This window comes from Blennius ocellaris, assembly GCF_963422515.1.
Source record: "Blennius ocellaris genome assembly, chromosome: 10".
NCBI classification, from domain to species: domain Eukaryota; kingdom Metazoa; phylum Chordata; class Actinopteri; order Blenniiformes; family Blenniidae; genus Blennius; species Blennius ocellaris.
Genome location: NC_137659.1, coordinates 138,827 through 155,890, shown reverse-complemented (window position 1 = coordinate 155,890; position 17,064 = coordinate 138,827). Strand labels below are relative to the sequence as shown.

The window sequence follows — 17,064 nt, the reverse complement described above, 5'->3', positions numbered from 1 at the left end:
TTCACCTGTCCAGGTGTACCTGTCTTCACCTGTCTTCACCTGTCTCCACCTGTCCAGGTGTACCTGTCTTCACCTGTCTTCACCTGTCTTCACCTGTCCAGGTGTACCTGTCTTCACCTGTCTTCACCTGTCCAGGTGTACCTGTCTTCACCTGTCTTCACCTGTCTCCACCTGTCCAGGTGTACCTGTCTTCACCTGTCCAGGTATACCTGTCTTCACCTGTCTTCACCTGTCCAGGTGTACCTGTCTTCACCTGTCTTCACCTGTCTCCACCTGTCCAGGTGTACCTGTCTTCACCTGTCTTCACCTGTCTTCACCTGTCCAGGTGTACCTGTCTTCACCTGTCTTCACCTGTCTCCACCTGTCCAGGTGTGCTTGTCTTCACCTGTCCAGGTGTACCTGTCTTCACCTGTCTTCACCTGTCTTCACCTGTCCAGGTGTACCTGTCTTCACCTGTCTTCACCTGTCTCCACCTGTCCAGGTGTACCTGTCTTCACCTGTCTTCACCTGTCTTCACCTGTCTTCACCTGTCCAGGTGTACCTGTCTTCACCTGTCTTCACCTGTCTCCACCTGTCCAGGTGTGCTTGTCTTCACCTGTCCAGGTATACCTGTCTTCACCTGTCTTCACCTGTCCAGGTGTACCTGTCTTCACCTGTCTTCACCTGTCTTCACCTGTCTTCACCTGTCCAGGTGTACCCAGCGACCCTGAACAGAATAAAGCAGTATATAAGATGGGTGTAAATGTATATAAGTTATGAAATGTTTTTAAACAACAAACCTAAAAACCAGGACTTACCTGTGTTTTTATTGTAAATTCTTGTATTTATATCATTTTCTTTTATGGTTAATAATCCACAATACCTAATATTTTCAATATTCACCACGGGAATATGAACAAAACATATTTTGTGGAACTGCTCTTATTTTTTCATATCTTTGTGAAATGTGGAGCTGCTGTGATAACTGACTTTATCCATATCTGGGTGTTATATTGAAATAGCAATAAACAGCAAAATGTTTTAAAAAAAAATGCAAATATTTGAAATAGTACTTAATAAAAGACAAACCTATTGTATTTTTGCATGTTAAAACTCGTTTCAGACTTTTTTCCTGCAGTACCGGCGACTGGACGTTAGGGGCGCTGTGCAGATACGCTGCGTTACAAAGTCACATCCTCCGAGACCGGAAGTGAGGACTTCCTTCTCCTCGTGCCGTCGGAGGACCAGAACGTGTCCGCCAAGATGGCTCTTTACAATTTTAAGAAGATTATGGTGGTTCCCACCTCCAAGGTGAGTTTTATCCGCTTTATCCGCGTCTCGAAGCGGGTTTGTGTCGCGCGGTTTGAGCGGAGAAACGGGCGAAGAAGAAAAACAGCTGGAGGAGAAACACGTGTTTACCTGCTGCGATCGGACAGCTGTGAGGTTGATAGACACACATCTGGATATCTACACGTTTAACGTGGGTTTGGAGGGTGAAAACAGACGTTTATCTTCTGTGTTTTTTTTTTAATTCCGGGTAGAAAGTGTGAGAGTTTATAAACCAGCTCAACGTGTTTACTTCCGGAAAGTTTATGGGGATTTAAATGTCTCATCAAGTCTTTAAAGTCTTTTCTGTCTCTGTAAGACAAGATAATATAAGAAAAGCCTTTATTGATCTCACAATGGAGAAATGTACTTGTTACATTCTGCTCTTAAGGACTTTCCAAACTGGTTTAAAGGCAGATTCTAAGATTTCTAAGAATATATATCATATGAGTATTAAGAATTCTTCGAGGGGAACAAAGTCACAAATCTGAGGAGCAAAGTGTAAAATCTATTAAAAAAAAAGTGGGATTTTTGTGAATGAAAAGGGGAATTTTGGGGGAAAACAAGAGGAAACTTTGAGAGGAAACGTCAGAACCACAAGAAACAGGTGGAGAGATTATCAAATAAAATGTGGAGGGGAAAAGAAAAGGTCCAAACATTAAGAAGGAATTCAGGAAAAAGTCAAAAATCTGACCTGAAAGACAGAAATAGGAATGATAATAAGCAAAAGGTCAAATGTTATTGGGGGTGAAAAAGCATAAATCTGACTGAATTATGAAGAAAAGGTGTAGAATTTCAGAGAAAAGAGTCGGAATTCCTTGTGAAAAGAAGGAATTTTGAAGGGGAAAAAGTCAGAAATGTGAGAATTAAAAGAAAAAAAATTGTTTTGTGAAAACTTTTGAGAGAAAAAGTCACAACGATGAGAAACAGGAATGAGTTTCGATCTGGGTCTGGCTGAATAAAACGTTCTGAAATCAAAACAATGACCTCATCTGTTGAAATCAGACGATCCAGACCAGAGTTCTGGTGTTTTCAAGGACAAATTATCACTAATTGGAAAATAAAAGGAAAATGCATTAAGAGCAATAATAGAAAACTGTGATCTGACTTTATTGTCGTTTACTGTTAATCTGGAAATAATAAAGATAAATTGATCCCAAAAAACAAAACGTCATTTCCATTTTGAGCCCTTCATTTTACTGCATTTTAATTCATTTTATTAATATTTTGTACATATCTGCCCGAATATATACATATATATATATATGAATATTTTGGTTCCTACCTTTTCATTCTATGATAATAGTTTTCTAAATGATATTGCATTATAAGCAAGATTTATCAACGGAAATTCCACGACAACGTTCAGAGAATGACGTTTATTCACCATATAACATAACTTCACGTTGCACTTTAATGAGCAGATTCAGTATTTTGAACGTGAAACTCACCTGTATCTTCGAAAATACCCCCCAAAAAAGGGGCCGTATTTTCATAAAGTAAACCACCGGGAGATCCGGTATCGAGCGGCGAATCCAAAATGGCGGAAAGCGATGACGATAACGTAGAGCTAGCCGCGGCGGCCGCATTTTCCTCGACCGAATCGAGCAGCTTTTAAAAAGTGACGACGTCATGGTGACGTTGGGAAATGACTCGATGACGTCATAATTTAAAGATTTCCTACTGTAATAGAGGAATCTTATATACAATGACTATCAAGAACTCTAAGGAACAAAAATATTGACAGTAAAAAGTAATAATAAGTAGATAAAATAAAATGGGACTAAAGAATAAGGTAAAAAATCACAAACTATAATAAAGTATAATAAGTTCTAAGGGGAGCAAAATATACAGTAAGATGAAATACAAGGAAAGTAAACTGATGGGGGGGAGATGATAAAGAAGTTTATATAAAAGTTTATTTATTTATTTATTTTTTGTTTTCTGTGATGGAAGTATATGTTATAACTTGTATTGAGAATATTATTATTCATCATTATTGCCAATGAGTATTTTCATTTATGTATGTATTTATTTATTGTTTTGTTTTTGTTTTCTTTGATGAAGTATATGCTCTAACTTATATTGAGAATATTATTATTGTCAATGAGTATTTTCATTTATATATGTACTTATTTATTTATTTATTGTTTTGTTTTTGTTTTCTTTGAAGTATACGCTATAACTTATATTGAGAATATTATTATTCATCATTATTGCCAATGAGTATTTTCATTTATGTGTTTATTTATTTATTTATTGTTTTTGTTTTCTTTGATGAAGTATATGCTCTAACTTATATTGAGAATATTATTATTGTCAATGAGTATTTTCATTTATATATGTACTTATTTATTTATTTATTGTTTTGTTTTTGTTTTCTTTGAAGTATATGCTCTAACTTATATTGAGAATATTATTATTGTCAATGAGTATTTTCATTTATATATGTACTTATTTATTTATTTATTGTTTTCTTTTTGTTTTCTTTGATGAAGTATATGCTCTAACTTATATTGAGAATATTATTATTCATCATTATTGTCAATGAGTTTTTTCATTTATGTGTGTACTTATTTATTTATTTTCTCTTCATTTATTGCTCAGAAATTTGGTGAATATTTGTTGGTGTATTTTCTTATTTTTTTCAATAATGCCATATTTTTTAAATTGCTCAAATTGTTGGTCACTATTGTCGTACGAATATTAAAAATAATAAAGATACGCTTAAAAAAAGGGACTAGATTCCTCAGGAAGCGTCAGACCGACGTTTTAATCGGTTTATTTCTCGTCGCCGTTGTGAAACTGGAGACGTGTTTTGACCCTTCGCCTGCGTTTGTCCCTGCAGGAGTTCATCGACATCACTTTGTCCAAGACGCAGAGGAAGACGCCCACCGTGGTGCACAAGCACTACCAGATCCACCGCATCCGACACTTCTACATGCGGAAGGTGAAGTTCACGCAGCAGAACTACCACGACCGGCTGACGCAGATCCTCACCGACTTCCCCAAGCTGGACGTGAGTACCGACGCCGCGCCGCGTACCGTATTTTCTGCCCTATAAGGCGCACCGGATTATAAGGCGCACCTACATTGATTGACATAATTTACAACTTCATTCATATATAAGGCGCACCGCCCTATAAGGCGCATGGAATAGACCAGTGGTCAGCAACATTTATAGCTCAAAGCCATTAAGTTACATTTTCCACTGATTCTAACACCCAGAGAGGTGCACACGCTTTATTTTGATAGTCCTACCTGCAGCCTATGCCAGGAGGACACTACACACAAAACCTTCTTCACTGCTGGTTGACAACTTACAACTACCGGTAATAATAATAATAATAATAAACTAAACTACATGAACTAAGCAACAAAAACACAACACAACACAATTATTACCGACACCACAAACCAAATATAACCCCCAATAATTGCATTTAAAACACCACAAACAGCTGCAATGAATTATGGGAGTTTCTATCGGCTGCACTGAGGAGCTCAGGATGTCCCATCATGCCTTGCAGCGACAAATTCATGTTTTGTGTTGTTGGAGGTTATTGTGGGTCGTTGTTGGGCTTGGTGTTGTGTTGATTGTGTTTATGTGTTTTTGTTCCCCAGTTTAGGGAGTCATTATTTCATCTAGTTTATTTTGGTTTGTTAGAACGTTGGTGTGCAACCATGAGTGATGAAGGTGTTGTGCGGAGTGTCGTCCGCACTGAAGATCCGGTTGCAAAGTTAGAGTTGTCAAAATAAAAGCTTCTAGTTGTTCAGCTGTCAAATAGCAGTCTGGAGTAGAGCAATTCTTCCATATATAAGGTGCACCGGGCTATAAGGCGCACTGGCAGCTTTTGAGAAAATTTGAGGTATTTAGGTGCCTTATAGGGCGGAAAATACGGTAACCGGCCTGGTGATGAGTTCAATGACCGGAGCTCAGGACCGGGAACGTCTTCTGGGTCACGGCGGGAAAAAACACATCGTGTGAGGCGGACGGCCTCGGCAGCAAATATAATAGAAAAGTAATTCCGAATAAATTGAATATATGAATGACAAAATAAATGACAGCATCCAGAAAACGTATATGTTTAAATTAAATAACATTAAATAACATAACCAGCTATTCTCGTACCTGTTTCAATGGAAAAAAAACATAATGATAAATGTAAATTAAGACACATAAATATCAATGCAAATATAATACTTAAAGAAATTCCAAATAAATTGAATATATGAATGACAAAATGAATGACAGCATCCAGAAAACATATATGTTGTACGTAACACGTTCTAGAACAAATAACATAACCAGCTATTCTATAATTATACGTGTACAAAAATAACTGTCTTACAAAAAACACAATTATAAAACATAATGATAAATGTAAATATCAATGCAAATATAATATTTAAAGTAGTTCCAAATAAATTAAATATATGAATGATAAAATAAATGACAGCACCCAGAAAACATATATGTTGTACGAAACACGTTAAATAACATAACCAGCTATTCTCGTACCTGTTTCAGTGAAAAAAACACACATTGTGCCTCGGCAGCAACTCTTCCTCTTCCTCTTCCTCTGTAAACAAACACTAAACTGATGGAGGAAGCTACCTGCTAAGCTAACGTAGCAGTTAGCTTCCCACCTCCCACTGCTGTACAAATACATAAAGCCTAGCCTAGCCTAGCATAAAGCATACATAGCACATTAATAAAAAGACCCTTAAAGGGACGGGCTGGAAACAGAAGTAACGTTATTTTAGTGAAACACATCAGTTGTTCATGACGATCTGTTGGACACGTCTCCGTCCGTCTCCGTCCGTCTCCGTAGGACATCCACCCGTTCTACGCCGACCTGATGAACGTGTTGTACGACAAAGATCATTACAAGCTGGCGTTGGGCCAGCTCAACATCGCCAAGAATCTGATCGACAAGTAGGTTTTATTTTGGTAACGGCCCCACTTCCTGCTCTCTCTAGTCCAGTGGTTTTCAACCTTTTAGAGCCAAGACACACTTTTTACTTTGTAAAACTCTGGAGTCACACCTCCACCTGGAAATGTTAAACTGTTAAACTCTGCAGCCTCTATTAACACTATAAAGTCTTTCTGCTGCTTTTTTTTGCTTTTAAGAGTAAAACTACATTAATAAATGTTCTTTTGCTATTAATATCTTGAAAAAGAGATTTTTTTTTTATACATTTTTTTTAAAACTGGCTCTAAACCACAAACAAAAGAAAAGTTTTAGAGAAACCTCTGAGAAAAGTCGTCATTCTTTAGACCAATTTCACATTTTGTTCTAATAAAAACAAGTGTGTTGCAGAGTAATCCTGTATAAATACTCTTCACCACTAGAGGGCAGCACAGAACTTTGCAGGTGAAATGTAAAGTGACAGACGTCAGTGTGGTTCATCTCCACCTCCTGCTACCATCTTGTATCAAAGTACTGTGTCAGTGACAGTGATGGAGAAGTTTTTGAAAACCAGGATCTCAGCGCTTCATCCATCAGGTCCAGGTTTCACACTGAGGGAGGCACTATTAAAAAAAAGTCCTTGCTTTCTGGATTTACTGGATTCCTGTTGATAAAACTTTGATGAGAATGACTTTGATGTCTTTGATGACAATGACTTTGATGTCTTTGATGACAATGACTTTGATGTCTTTGATGACAATGACTTTGATGTCTTTGATGAGAAAGACTTTATATTGTTAAAATGTTAAACTCTGTAGCCTCTATTAACATGTCCAGGTGGAGGTGTGACTCCAGATGTTTTCCAAAGTAAAAAGTGTGTCTCGGCTCTAAAAAGGTAGAAAACCACAGAACGAGAGTGACGGTCGATGAAGGTGTGACTCGTTTGGATCCAGATGTGTGGTTTCCGTCCCGCTGCAGCGTGGCCAAGGACTACGTGCGCCTGATGAAGTACGGCGACTCGATGTACCGCTGCAAGCAGCTGAAGAGGGCGGCGCTGGGCCGGATGTGCACCGTCCTGAAGAGGCAGAAGTCCAGCCTGGAGTACCTGGAGCAAGGTAACCACGGCAACCACCGCGTGTGGTGTTTCTAAAAGTGTTTCTCTTTTACTCGTCGGGGTTGGTGTTTTGTTGTTTCTGCTCTTGTTTCGAGGCGAAACGATTCAAAGGTGATTTATTCCTGTTGGTTCAGATGTTTATTCACTGTGAAGTCACTTTTACACTGTTGACTGATGATGGACCTTTCTGATGAGTCCCTCCTCTTCCTCTTCCTCTTCCTCTTCCTCCTCCTCTTCCTCCTCCTCCTCCTCCTCTTCCTCCTCCTCTTTCTCCTCTTCCTCTCCCTCCTCCTCCTCTTCCTCTCCCTCCTCTTCCTCCTCCTCCTCCTCTTCCTCCTCTTCCTCCTCCTCCTCCTCCTCTTCCTCTCCCTCCTCTTCCTCTTCCTCCTCTTCCTCCTCTTCCTCCTCTTCCTCCTCTTCCTCCTCCTCCTCCTCCTCCTCCTCCTCTTCCTCTCCCTCCTCTTCCTCTTCCTCCTCCTCCTCCTCTTCCTCCTCTTCCTCTTCCTCTCCCTCCTCTTCCTCTCCCTCCTCTTCCTCTTCCTCCTCTTCCTCTCCCTCCTCTTCCTCTTCCTCTTCCTCTTCCTCTTCCTCTTCCTCCTCCTCCTCCTCTTCCTCCTCCTCTTTCTCCTCCTCCTCCTCCTCCAGTACGTCAGCACCTCTCCCGTCTCCCCTCCATTGATCCAAACACCAGGACCCTCCTACTGTGTGGTTACCCCAACGTGGGCAAGTCCAGCTTCATCAACAAGGTGAACCTCGTCTGACTGCCATACTACTGCCATACTACTGCCATACTACTGCCATACTACTGCCATACTACTGCCATACTACTACCATACTACCGCCATACTACCGCCATACTACCGCCATACTACCGCCATACTACTGCCATACTACTGCCATACTACCACCATACTACCACCATACTACCGCCATACTACTACCATACTACTGCCATACTACCACCATACTACTGCCATACTACTGCCATGCTACCACCATACTACTGCCATACTACTGCCATACTACCACCATACTACTGCCATACTACTACCATACTACCACCACATTACCGCCATACTACCACCACATTACCGCCATACTACCACCATACTACCACCACATTACCGCCATACTACTACCATACTACCACCACATTACCGCCATACTACTGCCATACTACTGCCATACTACCACCATACTACCGCCATACTACCGCCATACTACTGCCATACTACTGCCATACTACCACCATACTACTGCCATACTACTGCCATACTACCACCATACTACTGCCATACTACTACCATACTACCACCACATTACCGCCATACTACTACCATACTACCACCACATTACCGCCATACTACCACCATACTACCACCACATTACCGCCATACTACCACCACATTACCGCCATACTACTACCATACTACCACCACATTACCACCATACTAGTACCATACTACCGCCACATTACCACCACATTACCGTCATACTACCACCATACTACCACCACATTACCGCCATACTACTACCATACTACCACCACATTACCGCCATACTACTACCATACTACCACCACATTACCGCCATACTACCACCATACTACCACCACACTACCACCATACTACTACCATACTACCACCACATTACCACCATACTACCACCACATTACCGCCATACTACCACCACATTACCGCCATACTACCACCATACTACCACCACACTACCACCATACTACTACCATACTACCACCATACTACTACCATACTACCACCACATTACCGCCATACTACTACCATACTACCACCATACTACTACCATACTACCACCACATTACCGCCATACTACTACCATACTACCACCATACTACTACCATACTACCACCACATTACCGCCATACTACCACCATACTACCACCATACTACCACCACACTACTGCCCCGACGCCGTGATGCAGGAGGCGCAGCGTGTTTTACCGTGTCGTCGTCCGCAGGTCACCAGAGCCGACGTGGACGTGCAGCCCTACGCCTTCACCACCAAGTCTCTGTTTGTGGGCCACATGGACTACCGCTACCTCCGCTGGCAGGTGAGGGGGGGGGGGAGGAGGAGGGAGGAGATGAGCTTTGGTTTTAGCATTAGCTTTAGCACCACTGACGCTCAGTGAGTTTCCTCTGGTTTTAGCTTTAGCATTAGCATTAGCTTGTCCACTTTATTAAGACCGTCTCGTCACCTAAATGTCTCAATGTGTCCCCCCCGTCCTGCAGGTGGTGGACACCCCGGGGATCCTGGACCACCCTCTGGAGGACAGGAACACCATCGAGATGCAGGCCATCACGGCGCTAGCTCACCTGCGCGCGGCGGTGCTGTACGTCATGGACCCGTCGGAGCAGTGCGGCCACACGCTGCCGGAGCAGCTGGAGCTGTTCGCCAACATCCGCCCGCTGTTCGCCAACAAGGTGCGTCTGGTTCATGGCTCTTCTTCACTTTCTTTTATTATTTATTTTATCTTCACCTTTCCTGACGAGCAGTGACGAAGACGACCTGGTGGTTTCCGTCACTTTAAACACGTCGGAACAAACAAAACACTGACAGTTAAAGTTATAACGTCGATTTCTGGAATTCTACTGAGCGATTCTTCCCGGGTCGGGGCTTCAGCCACTTCCTGTTGAGGCTTTCTGACTCGCTGCCCGTCGTTTCCATAGCAACCGCTTACTTCTCCAGTGCCCAAATACACGTTTTCAAAATTGCAAGGTGGGTTTTTTTGGGGATCTTTTTTTTTTCTTTCATTTTTTCCTTTTTTTAAATTTTTTTCTCTTTTTCTTTTCCTTTTTCTTTTTCCTCTTTTTCCTTGTTTTTCTTTTTTCTCTTTTTCCCTGTTTCTCTTTTTCTTTTTTCTTATTTTTCCCTGTTTCTCTTTTTCTTTTCCTCTTTTTCCTTGTTTCTGTTTTTCTTTTCTTTTTTCTCTTTTTCCCTGTTTCTGTTTTTCTTTTCTTTTTTCTTATTTTTCCCTGTTTCTCTTTTTCTTTTCTTTTTTCTTGTTTTACTTTTTTCTTTTTTTTCTTATTTTTCCCTGTTTCTCTTTTTCTTTTCTTTTTTCTTGTTTTACTTTTTTCTTTTTTTTCTTATTTTTCCCTGTTTCTCTTTTAGTTTTTTTCATTTGTTTCCTTTTCTTTTTCTTTCCTTTTTCTTTTTTTTCTTCTCTTTTTTTCTTTTCTTTCTTTTCTTCCCTCCCTCTTTCCCCCGCCAGGTATTTTACTGCCAAATTCAGGATTAATAATTTCACGTCTTTGTGACCCGTCGGGGTTTTAACAGAGGACGATCCCAGAAGAGGTGAAGACGACCGTCTCCACCACCCGGAGGCTCTTTTGAATAAAAAAAAAAAATGGTGTGATGGAAAAAAAGAAACCTGACGATATTCTATCAACCAAACTGTCTCCAGCCTTCTTCTCCACCTTCATCTGTTCAGTCACAATCTCTCTGTCGGTTGTTTTGAGGATTCTGGTCGTGTTGAAGTGACTTGAGAGGAAAGTGAAGCGTTCGGTGTTTGTTCATATATATTTATTGAGTTTTTTTTACTTTAACAAGGCAAATTACATCACAGTAGAAATACAGAAACAAATATTGCTTAATTAGCATCCATGCAGTTAAATATCAAGGTGCCTTAAGAAGAAATAATATTCCTTTATAAGTGTTTTTGAAGAATATTAGAAAAAAACAATACACAAATCCAAACAAAACAACAACAAAACAGATCAGACTCACAAAGGGGTTATAAAGTTGTTTAACAATATGTGAATGTCCACCTCGTCTTTCATTGTCCACATAAATTAAAGATGTTAGGGACCATCTTAATGTCGGTCCCGTACAGCCATTTGACATTTCTGAGGATTTCCTGAAACCTCATACCTCAACTTTTCAATGTGTAAACTGAATTATGACCCAAATGTTCCAAAGTGCTGGAATATTTACATTCAGTACATTTGAGTACCATCTGAAGACGGAGCACCGGAAGCCTTGGCGTAATGGACGAAGCCAAAGTTGATGCGCTAATGTGCAGTGAGCCGGCGTTCGGTGTTTGTCGTCTTGTCCTGACGTGGCTAACCCGAGCGTCTCTCCGCAGCCTCTCATCGTCGTAGCGAACAAATGTGACGTGAAGAAGATCAGCGAGCTGCCGGAGGAGAGCCAGGTGAGAACCCAACGCCACTTTTGTTCCCCTCGTCCACCTTGGGGGAGAAATGAAGAAGAAGAAGAAGAAGAAAAGCTGAAGCCGTTTGCTTTTCACCCAGAAAATCTTCAGCGACCTGCGGGCGGAGGGCGTGGTCGTCATAGAAACCAGCACGCTGACGGAGGAGGGGGTGATGCAGGTGAAGACGGAGGCGTGCGACCAGCTGCTGGCCCACCGGGTCGGCGCCAAGATGAAGGGCAAGAAGGTCCACGACGTCCTGAACCGCCTGCACCTCGCCATGCCGGCCAAGAGGGACGAGAAGGTGAGGGAGGGAGGACGCCAACCAGAGCCTCGCTTCACACAGAGATCAAGAAATTAAAATACAATTTAAAGTTCTAGTGAAATGTAAAACACTACTTTGTAAAAAAACGATAGTTGGGGTTCTACTTGTAAGGTTCCTCCGACTCCGCCCCACCACTGCTGTCGCATAACAAAGTTATTTGAATTTTGAATTCGGGGGAATCCTTCTCCTTCGTGGGCGGAGCCTATGTGTGACATCACGAGTTGTGCAGATCTCGGCTCTGTTGTGTTTATATCGGCTTGTTTCCCTCTTAAATATCCAAGTTTTTACAGTGTTTTGAAGTTCTAGTCGGAGTTTTATGAGCCTTGATGAAAGATTGAGCCTGGAAGAGACCGAGAGAGGAGGAAAGGAGCACGGGAGACGCTAGCTCGCGCGACTAGCGAGCGGGAGCCGCTAGCACGGGCGGCGGGAGCCACTAGTTCGCACGGCTAGCGGGAGTCGCTAGCACAGGCGACGAGTGGGAGCCACTAGCTCAGGCGGCGGGAGCTGCTAGCTCACGCGGCTAGCGCGAGCCGCTAGCACGGGCAGCGGGAGCCGCTAGCTCACGCGGCTAGCGGGAGCCGCGAGCTGTGGCGGCTAGTAGAGGATCAAGTAATACCTGGACTCGTCTTCAGTGATTCCACAGTCTTCTAGCTCTTGGACGTGTTGGATCCAGGAAGCCGGTCGTTCTGCCAAAAGTCAGGAGCCTCAAAGCCTCAAAGGTGAAAAGTGGCGGCTGCTGAGGCGAGGAGACGAGGACGAATGGAGGACGAAGCGTCTTCTGCTTCCTCAAACATGTTCCAGACGGGGTCACCGATGGCAGAACCACCTTCTGTGTCTTCTTCATCAATCACTGGGTTTGAAATGACCGTGATGATGAAATCTGGTTCAATTCAGCCTCTTCGTGGTCAAAACTCTGATCCTCCATAATGTAAACACAACTCGTGATGTCACTCTGTTATTGTCAGAAGCTCCGCCCAGCAGAGGAAATAGCGCAGTTTATCGGCTATTTTCTCGCAGATTGACGAGTTTTAACATTTTACCTTCAGCCAGTTAGCAGGAAAATGTTCTAGAAGAGACACCAGAGAGTTCTGGTTTATCCCCTAGTGGCGATTTTTAGAACTTCACACACAGTCGTTCACGTTAAAAACAAACAAACTCTTGAGGTTAAAGAGGATAATTGGGCTTCTCGTAGGAAACTGACGGTTGTGTGTTTTCCAGACGAGGCCTCCGTTCATCCCAGAAGGAGCTTTGCTGCGCAGGAGAGCGATGGAGGTCGACGCGCCCAAACGCAAACTGGTACGTCGACCCGACGCCTCGGCGCCGCGGCTTCCATCGCGGCGCCGGAGATTGTAAACCTTGTTCTCGTTCCAGGAGAGAGACCTGGAGGTGGAGCTCGGAGACGACTACGTCCTGGACCTGCAGAGTAAGAGACGTTCTGGGCGTTCAGGGAGGAAACGCTTCGACCGGCGAGGCTCAACGCGTGTGTTTGTCTTTTTTCCAAAGAATACTGGGATCTGATGAACGAGGACGAGAAGCAGGATAAGATCCCCGAGGTGTGGGAGGGACACAACATCGCCGACTACATCGACCCCGACATCATGAAGGTGAGCGACTGCAGAGGATCGCAACCTCTGCTGGACTTTAACGGTGTGCTAATGACATGCTAATGGTGAGCTAAAGCTGTGCTAAAGTTGAGCTAAAGCTATGCTAATGTTGTGGTAAAGCTGTGCTAAAGTTGAGCTAAAGTTGTGCTAAAGTTGAGCTACAGCTGTTCTAAATTTGAGCTAAAGCTGTGCTAATGTTGTGGTAAAGCTGTGCTAAAGTTGAGCTACAGCTGTTCTAAAGTTGAGCTAAAGCTATGCTAATGTTGTGGTAAAGCTGTGCTAAAGTTGAGCTAAAGTTGTGCTAAAGTTGTGCTAAAGTTGAGCTACAGCTGTGCTAAAGCTGTGCTAAAGTTGTGGTAAAGCTGTGCTAGAGTTGAGCTAAAGCTGTGCTAAAGTTGAGCTAAAGCTGTGCTAAAGTTGAGCTAAAGCTGTGCTAAAGTTGTGCTAAAGTTGAGCTACAGCTGTGCTAAAGCTGTGCTAAAGTTGTGGTAAAGCTGTGCTAGAGTTGAGCTAAAGCTGTGCTAAAGTTGAGCTAAAGCTGTTCTAAAGTTGAGCTACAGCTGTGCTAGAGTTGAGCTAAAGCTGTGCTAGAGTTGAGCTAAAGCTGTGCTAGAGTTGAGCTAAAGCTGTGCTAATGTTGTGGTAAAGTTGAGCTGCAGCTATGCTAAAGTTGTGCTAAAGTTGAGCTACAGCTGTTCTAAAGTTGAGCTAAAGCTGTGCTAAAGTTGTGCTAAAGTTGAGCTACAGCTGTTCTAAAGTTGAGCTAAAGCTGTGCTAATGTTGTGCTAAAGTTGAGCTACAGCTGTTCTAAAGTTGAGCTAAAGCTGTGCTAATGTTGAGCTAAAGCTATGCTAGAGTTGAGCTAAAGCTGTGCTAAAGTTAAGCTGAAGTTGAGCTAAAGTTGTGTTAAAGTTCGATGCAGCATATTTGACGTGAAAACGTCGGTTAAATTTCGCGTCTTCTCTCGTCGTTGCCGTGGAGACGAGAGGCGGCGTGGCCGAAGTCCCCCCCCCCCCCCCCCTCTCTCTCCTCGTCTTTTGTGTCAACGTGACCTTTTCTGCGCGCCTCCTCCCAGAAACTGGAGGCCCTGGAGAAGGAGGAGGAGCTGAAGGAGCGAGCCGGGGAGTACGACTCGGACGAGGAGAGCGAGGACGAGGACATGCAGGAGATCCGGGTCCTGGCCAAACAGATCCGGGACAAGAAGCAGCTCATGGTGCTGGAGTCCAAGGAGAAGGACGTCCACGGACCCCGCATGCCCCGGACGGCCACCAAGGTGAGAGCGGCGCCCCCCGCAGGCCGCACGGCTCATCGTCACCGCGGAGCGCTAACGGAGCGGTTGTGTTCAGGTGGAGAGGAAGCAGCTGGAGACGGAGATGGGACAGCTGGGGCTGGACATGGAGGACAAGGACGATGTGAGTTTGTCTTCACTGTGATTGGCCGGACATAAAACTGTATGTTTGTGTTCATGTGACGGGAATTTAAGTATAAAGTGCAGTTGATGGTTGTTAATCCACATCCGTGTTTCTGTTGGAAGAAACGAGTTGAAAAGGGAATAAAAAACATGTTTTTCGTAAAGTAATTTTGGACTTTTTAGGGTTTTTAGGGTTTTTGTTGAATTTCAGAGGCTTTTGGTCCTGATGGTGGTCGTTTTCTCAATCTTCTGCTCGTAAAACTTGTTTTTGTGTTTTCTTCATCCTCCTCCTCTTCCTCCTCCTGCTCTTCCTCTTCATCCTGCTCTTCCTCTTTCTCTTCCTCCTCCCCCTCTTCTTCCTCTTCCTCTTCCTCCTCCTCCTCTTCCTCCTCCTGCTCTTCCTCTTCATCCTCTTTCTCCTCTTCCTCCTCCTCCTCCTCTTTCTCCTCTTTCTCCTCTTTCTCCTCTTCCTCCTCCTCCTCCTGCTCTTCCTCTTCATCCTGCTCTTCCTCTTTCTCCTCCTCCTCTTCCTCTTCCTCCTCTTCTTCCTCTTCCTCTTCCTCCTCTTCTTCCTCTTTCTCCTCCTCTTCTTCTTCTTCCTCTTCTACTTCCTCTTCCACCTCCTCTTCCTCCTCTTCTTTCTCCTCCTCTTCTTCCTCTTTCACCTCCTCTTCCACCTCCTCCTCTTCTTTCTCCTCCTCCTCTTCCTCTTCTTCCTCTTCCACCTCTTCCTCTTCTTCTTTCTCCTCCTCCTCCGCTTCTTCCTCCTCCTCCTCTTCGTCTTCCTCCTCTTCCTCTACCACCTCCTCTTCCTTTCCCCCCTCTTCCTCCTCTTCCTCTTTCTTTTCCCCCTCTTCCTCCTCTTCCTCTTTCTTTCCCCCTCCCCCTCCCCCTCCTCCTCCTCTTCCTTTCCCCCCTCTTCCTCTTCTTCCTCTTCCTTTCCCTCCTCTTTCTCCTCCTCTTCCTCTTCCTTTCCCCCCTCTTCCTCTTCTTCCTCCTCCTTTCCCTCCTCTTTCTCCTCCTCTTCCTCTTCCTTTCCCCCCTCCTCCTCCTCTTCCTCCTCCTCCTCCTCCTCCTCCTCAGACTCACTACGCCCAGCAGGCTCGCCGCTCCCGCAGCGTCGCCAAGAAGCGTAAGCGCGAGGCGTCGGCTCCGCCCACGTCCAGAACCCGCAGCCAGAGCGCCTCCCGTCCGCCGCGGGATCAGTCCGGCCTGCGCGACCCCAAGGTCAGAGGCCACGCCCACTTTCCCCCTCATCCTTAACCAGCGGTTTGTGTTCCGGAGGCTAACGGCTAACGGCTAACGGCTGGGTGTTTCTCCTCTCAGATGGTGAAGAAGACCAAGCTGATGATGAAGAACTCCCAGAAGGGGATGAACCGCGAGTGCAGGAAGGGCGAGTCGGACCGACACGTCTTCGACCTGAAGCCCAAACACCTGCTGGCCGGCAAGAGGAAGGCGGGCAAGACCGACCGGAGATGAGGCGCTTTCACGTTGCAGCACTTGTCAGTTTTACCCTCCTGATTGTTTAGTTACTGCAGAAATTAACCTGTAAAAAAAATCCTGATTGAAATGTTCTGCTGTCAGACTGAACTGTGTCCCGGCCGGGGAGCAAACAGGAAGTGAGTCGAATAAACAAACACCTGAACTCAGACTCTGTCAAGCGTTTCCATCCTTTCCAAAGGGCTTTTAAAGTTAAAGTTCTAGTGAAATGTAAAACACTACTTGTAAGGTTCCTCCGACTCTGCCCCACCACTGTTGTCGCATAACAAAGTTATTTGAATTTTGAATCTCCAGCCGACAAAATCGGGGGAATCCTCCTTCTTTGTGGGCGGAGCCTATGTGTGACGTCACGAGTTGTGCAGATCTGGATCTGTTGTGTTTATATCGGCTTGTTTCTTCTTAAATATCCAAGTTTTTACAGTGTTTTGAAGTTCTAGTCGGCGTTTTATGAGCCTTGATGAAAGATTGAGCCTGGAAGAGACCAGAGAGGAGGAAAGGAGGAGGGGAGGCGGGAGACGCTAGCAGGATCCGCTAGCTCAGGCGGCTAGTAGACGATCAAGTAATACCTGGACTCGTCTTCAGTGATTCAGTCTTCTAGCTCTCGGACGTGTTGGATCCAGGAAGCCGGTCGTTCTGCCAAAAGTCAGGAGCCTCAAAGGTGAAAAGGTGAAAAGGTGAAAACTGGCGGCTGCTGAGGCGAGGAGAC

At 44.2% G+C, this 17,064-nt stretch overlaps 1 protein-coding gene across 1 annotated transcript; it reads left to right on the top strand.

Moving 5' to 3' along the window:
* The first annotated feature begins 1,191 nt into the window (after nt 1-1,191).
* Nucleotides 1,192-16,509, top strand: gtpbp4 (GTP binding protein 4). Its single transcript, XM_080503279.1, has 16 exons — nt 1,192-1,290; nt 4,154-4,324; nt 6,141-6,244; nt 7,197-7,333; nt 7,978-8,078; nt 9,329-9,421; nt 9,600-9,791; nt 11,456-11,521; nt 11,622-11,822; nt 13,062-13,139; nt 13,215-13,266; nt 13,347-13,447; nt 14,523-14,720; nt 14,794-14,859; nt 15,942-16,085; nt 16,185-16,509. The coding sequence occupies exons 1-16, from the start codon at nt 1,243-1,245 to the stop codon at nt 16,335-16,337; spliced, it is 1,905 nt and encodes a 634-aa protein (XP_080359405.1). The 5' UTR covers nt 1,192-1,242; the 3' UTR covers nt 16,338-16,509.
* The last annotated feature ends 555 nt before the right edge of the window (nt 16,510-17,064 follow it).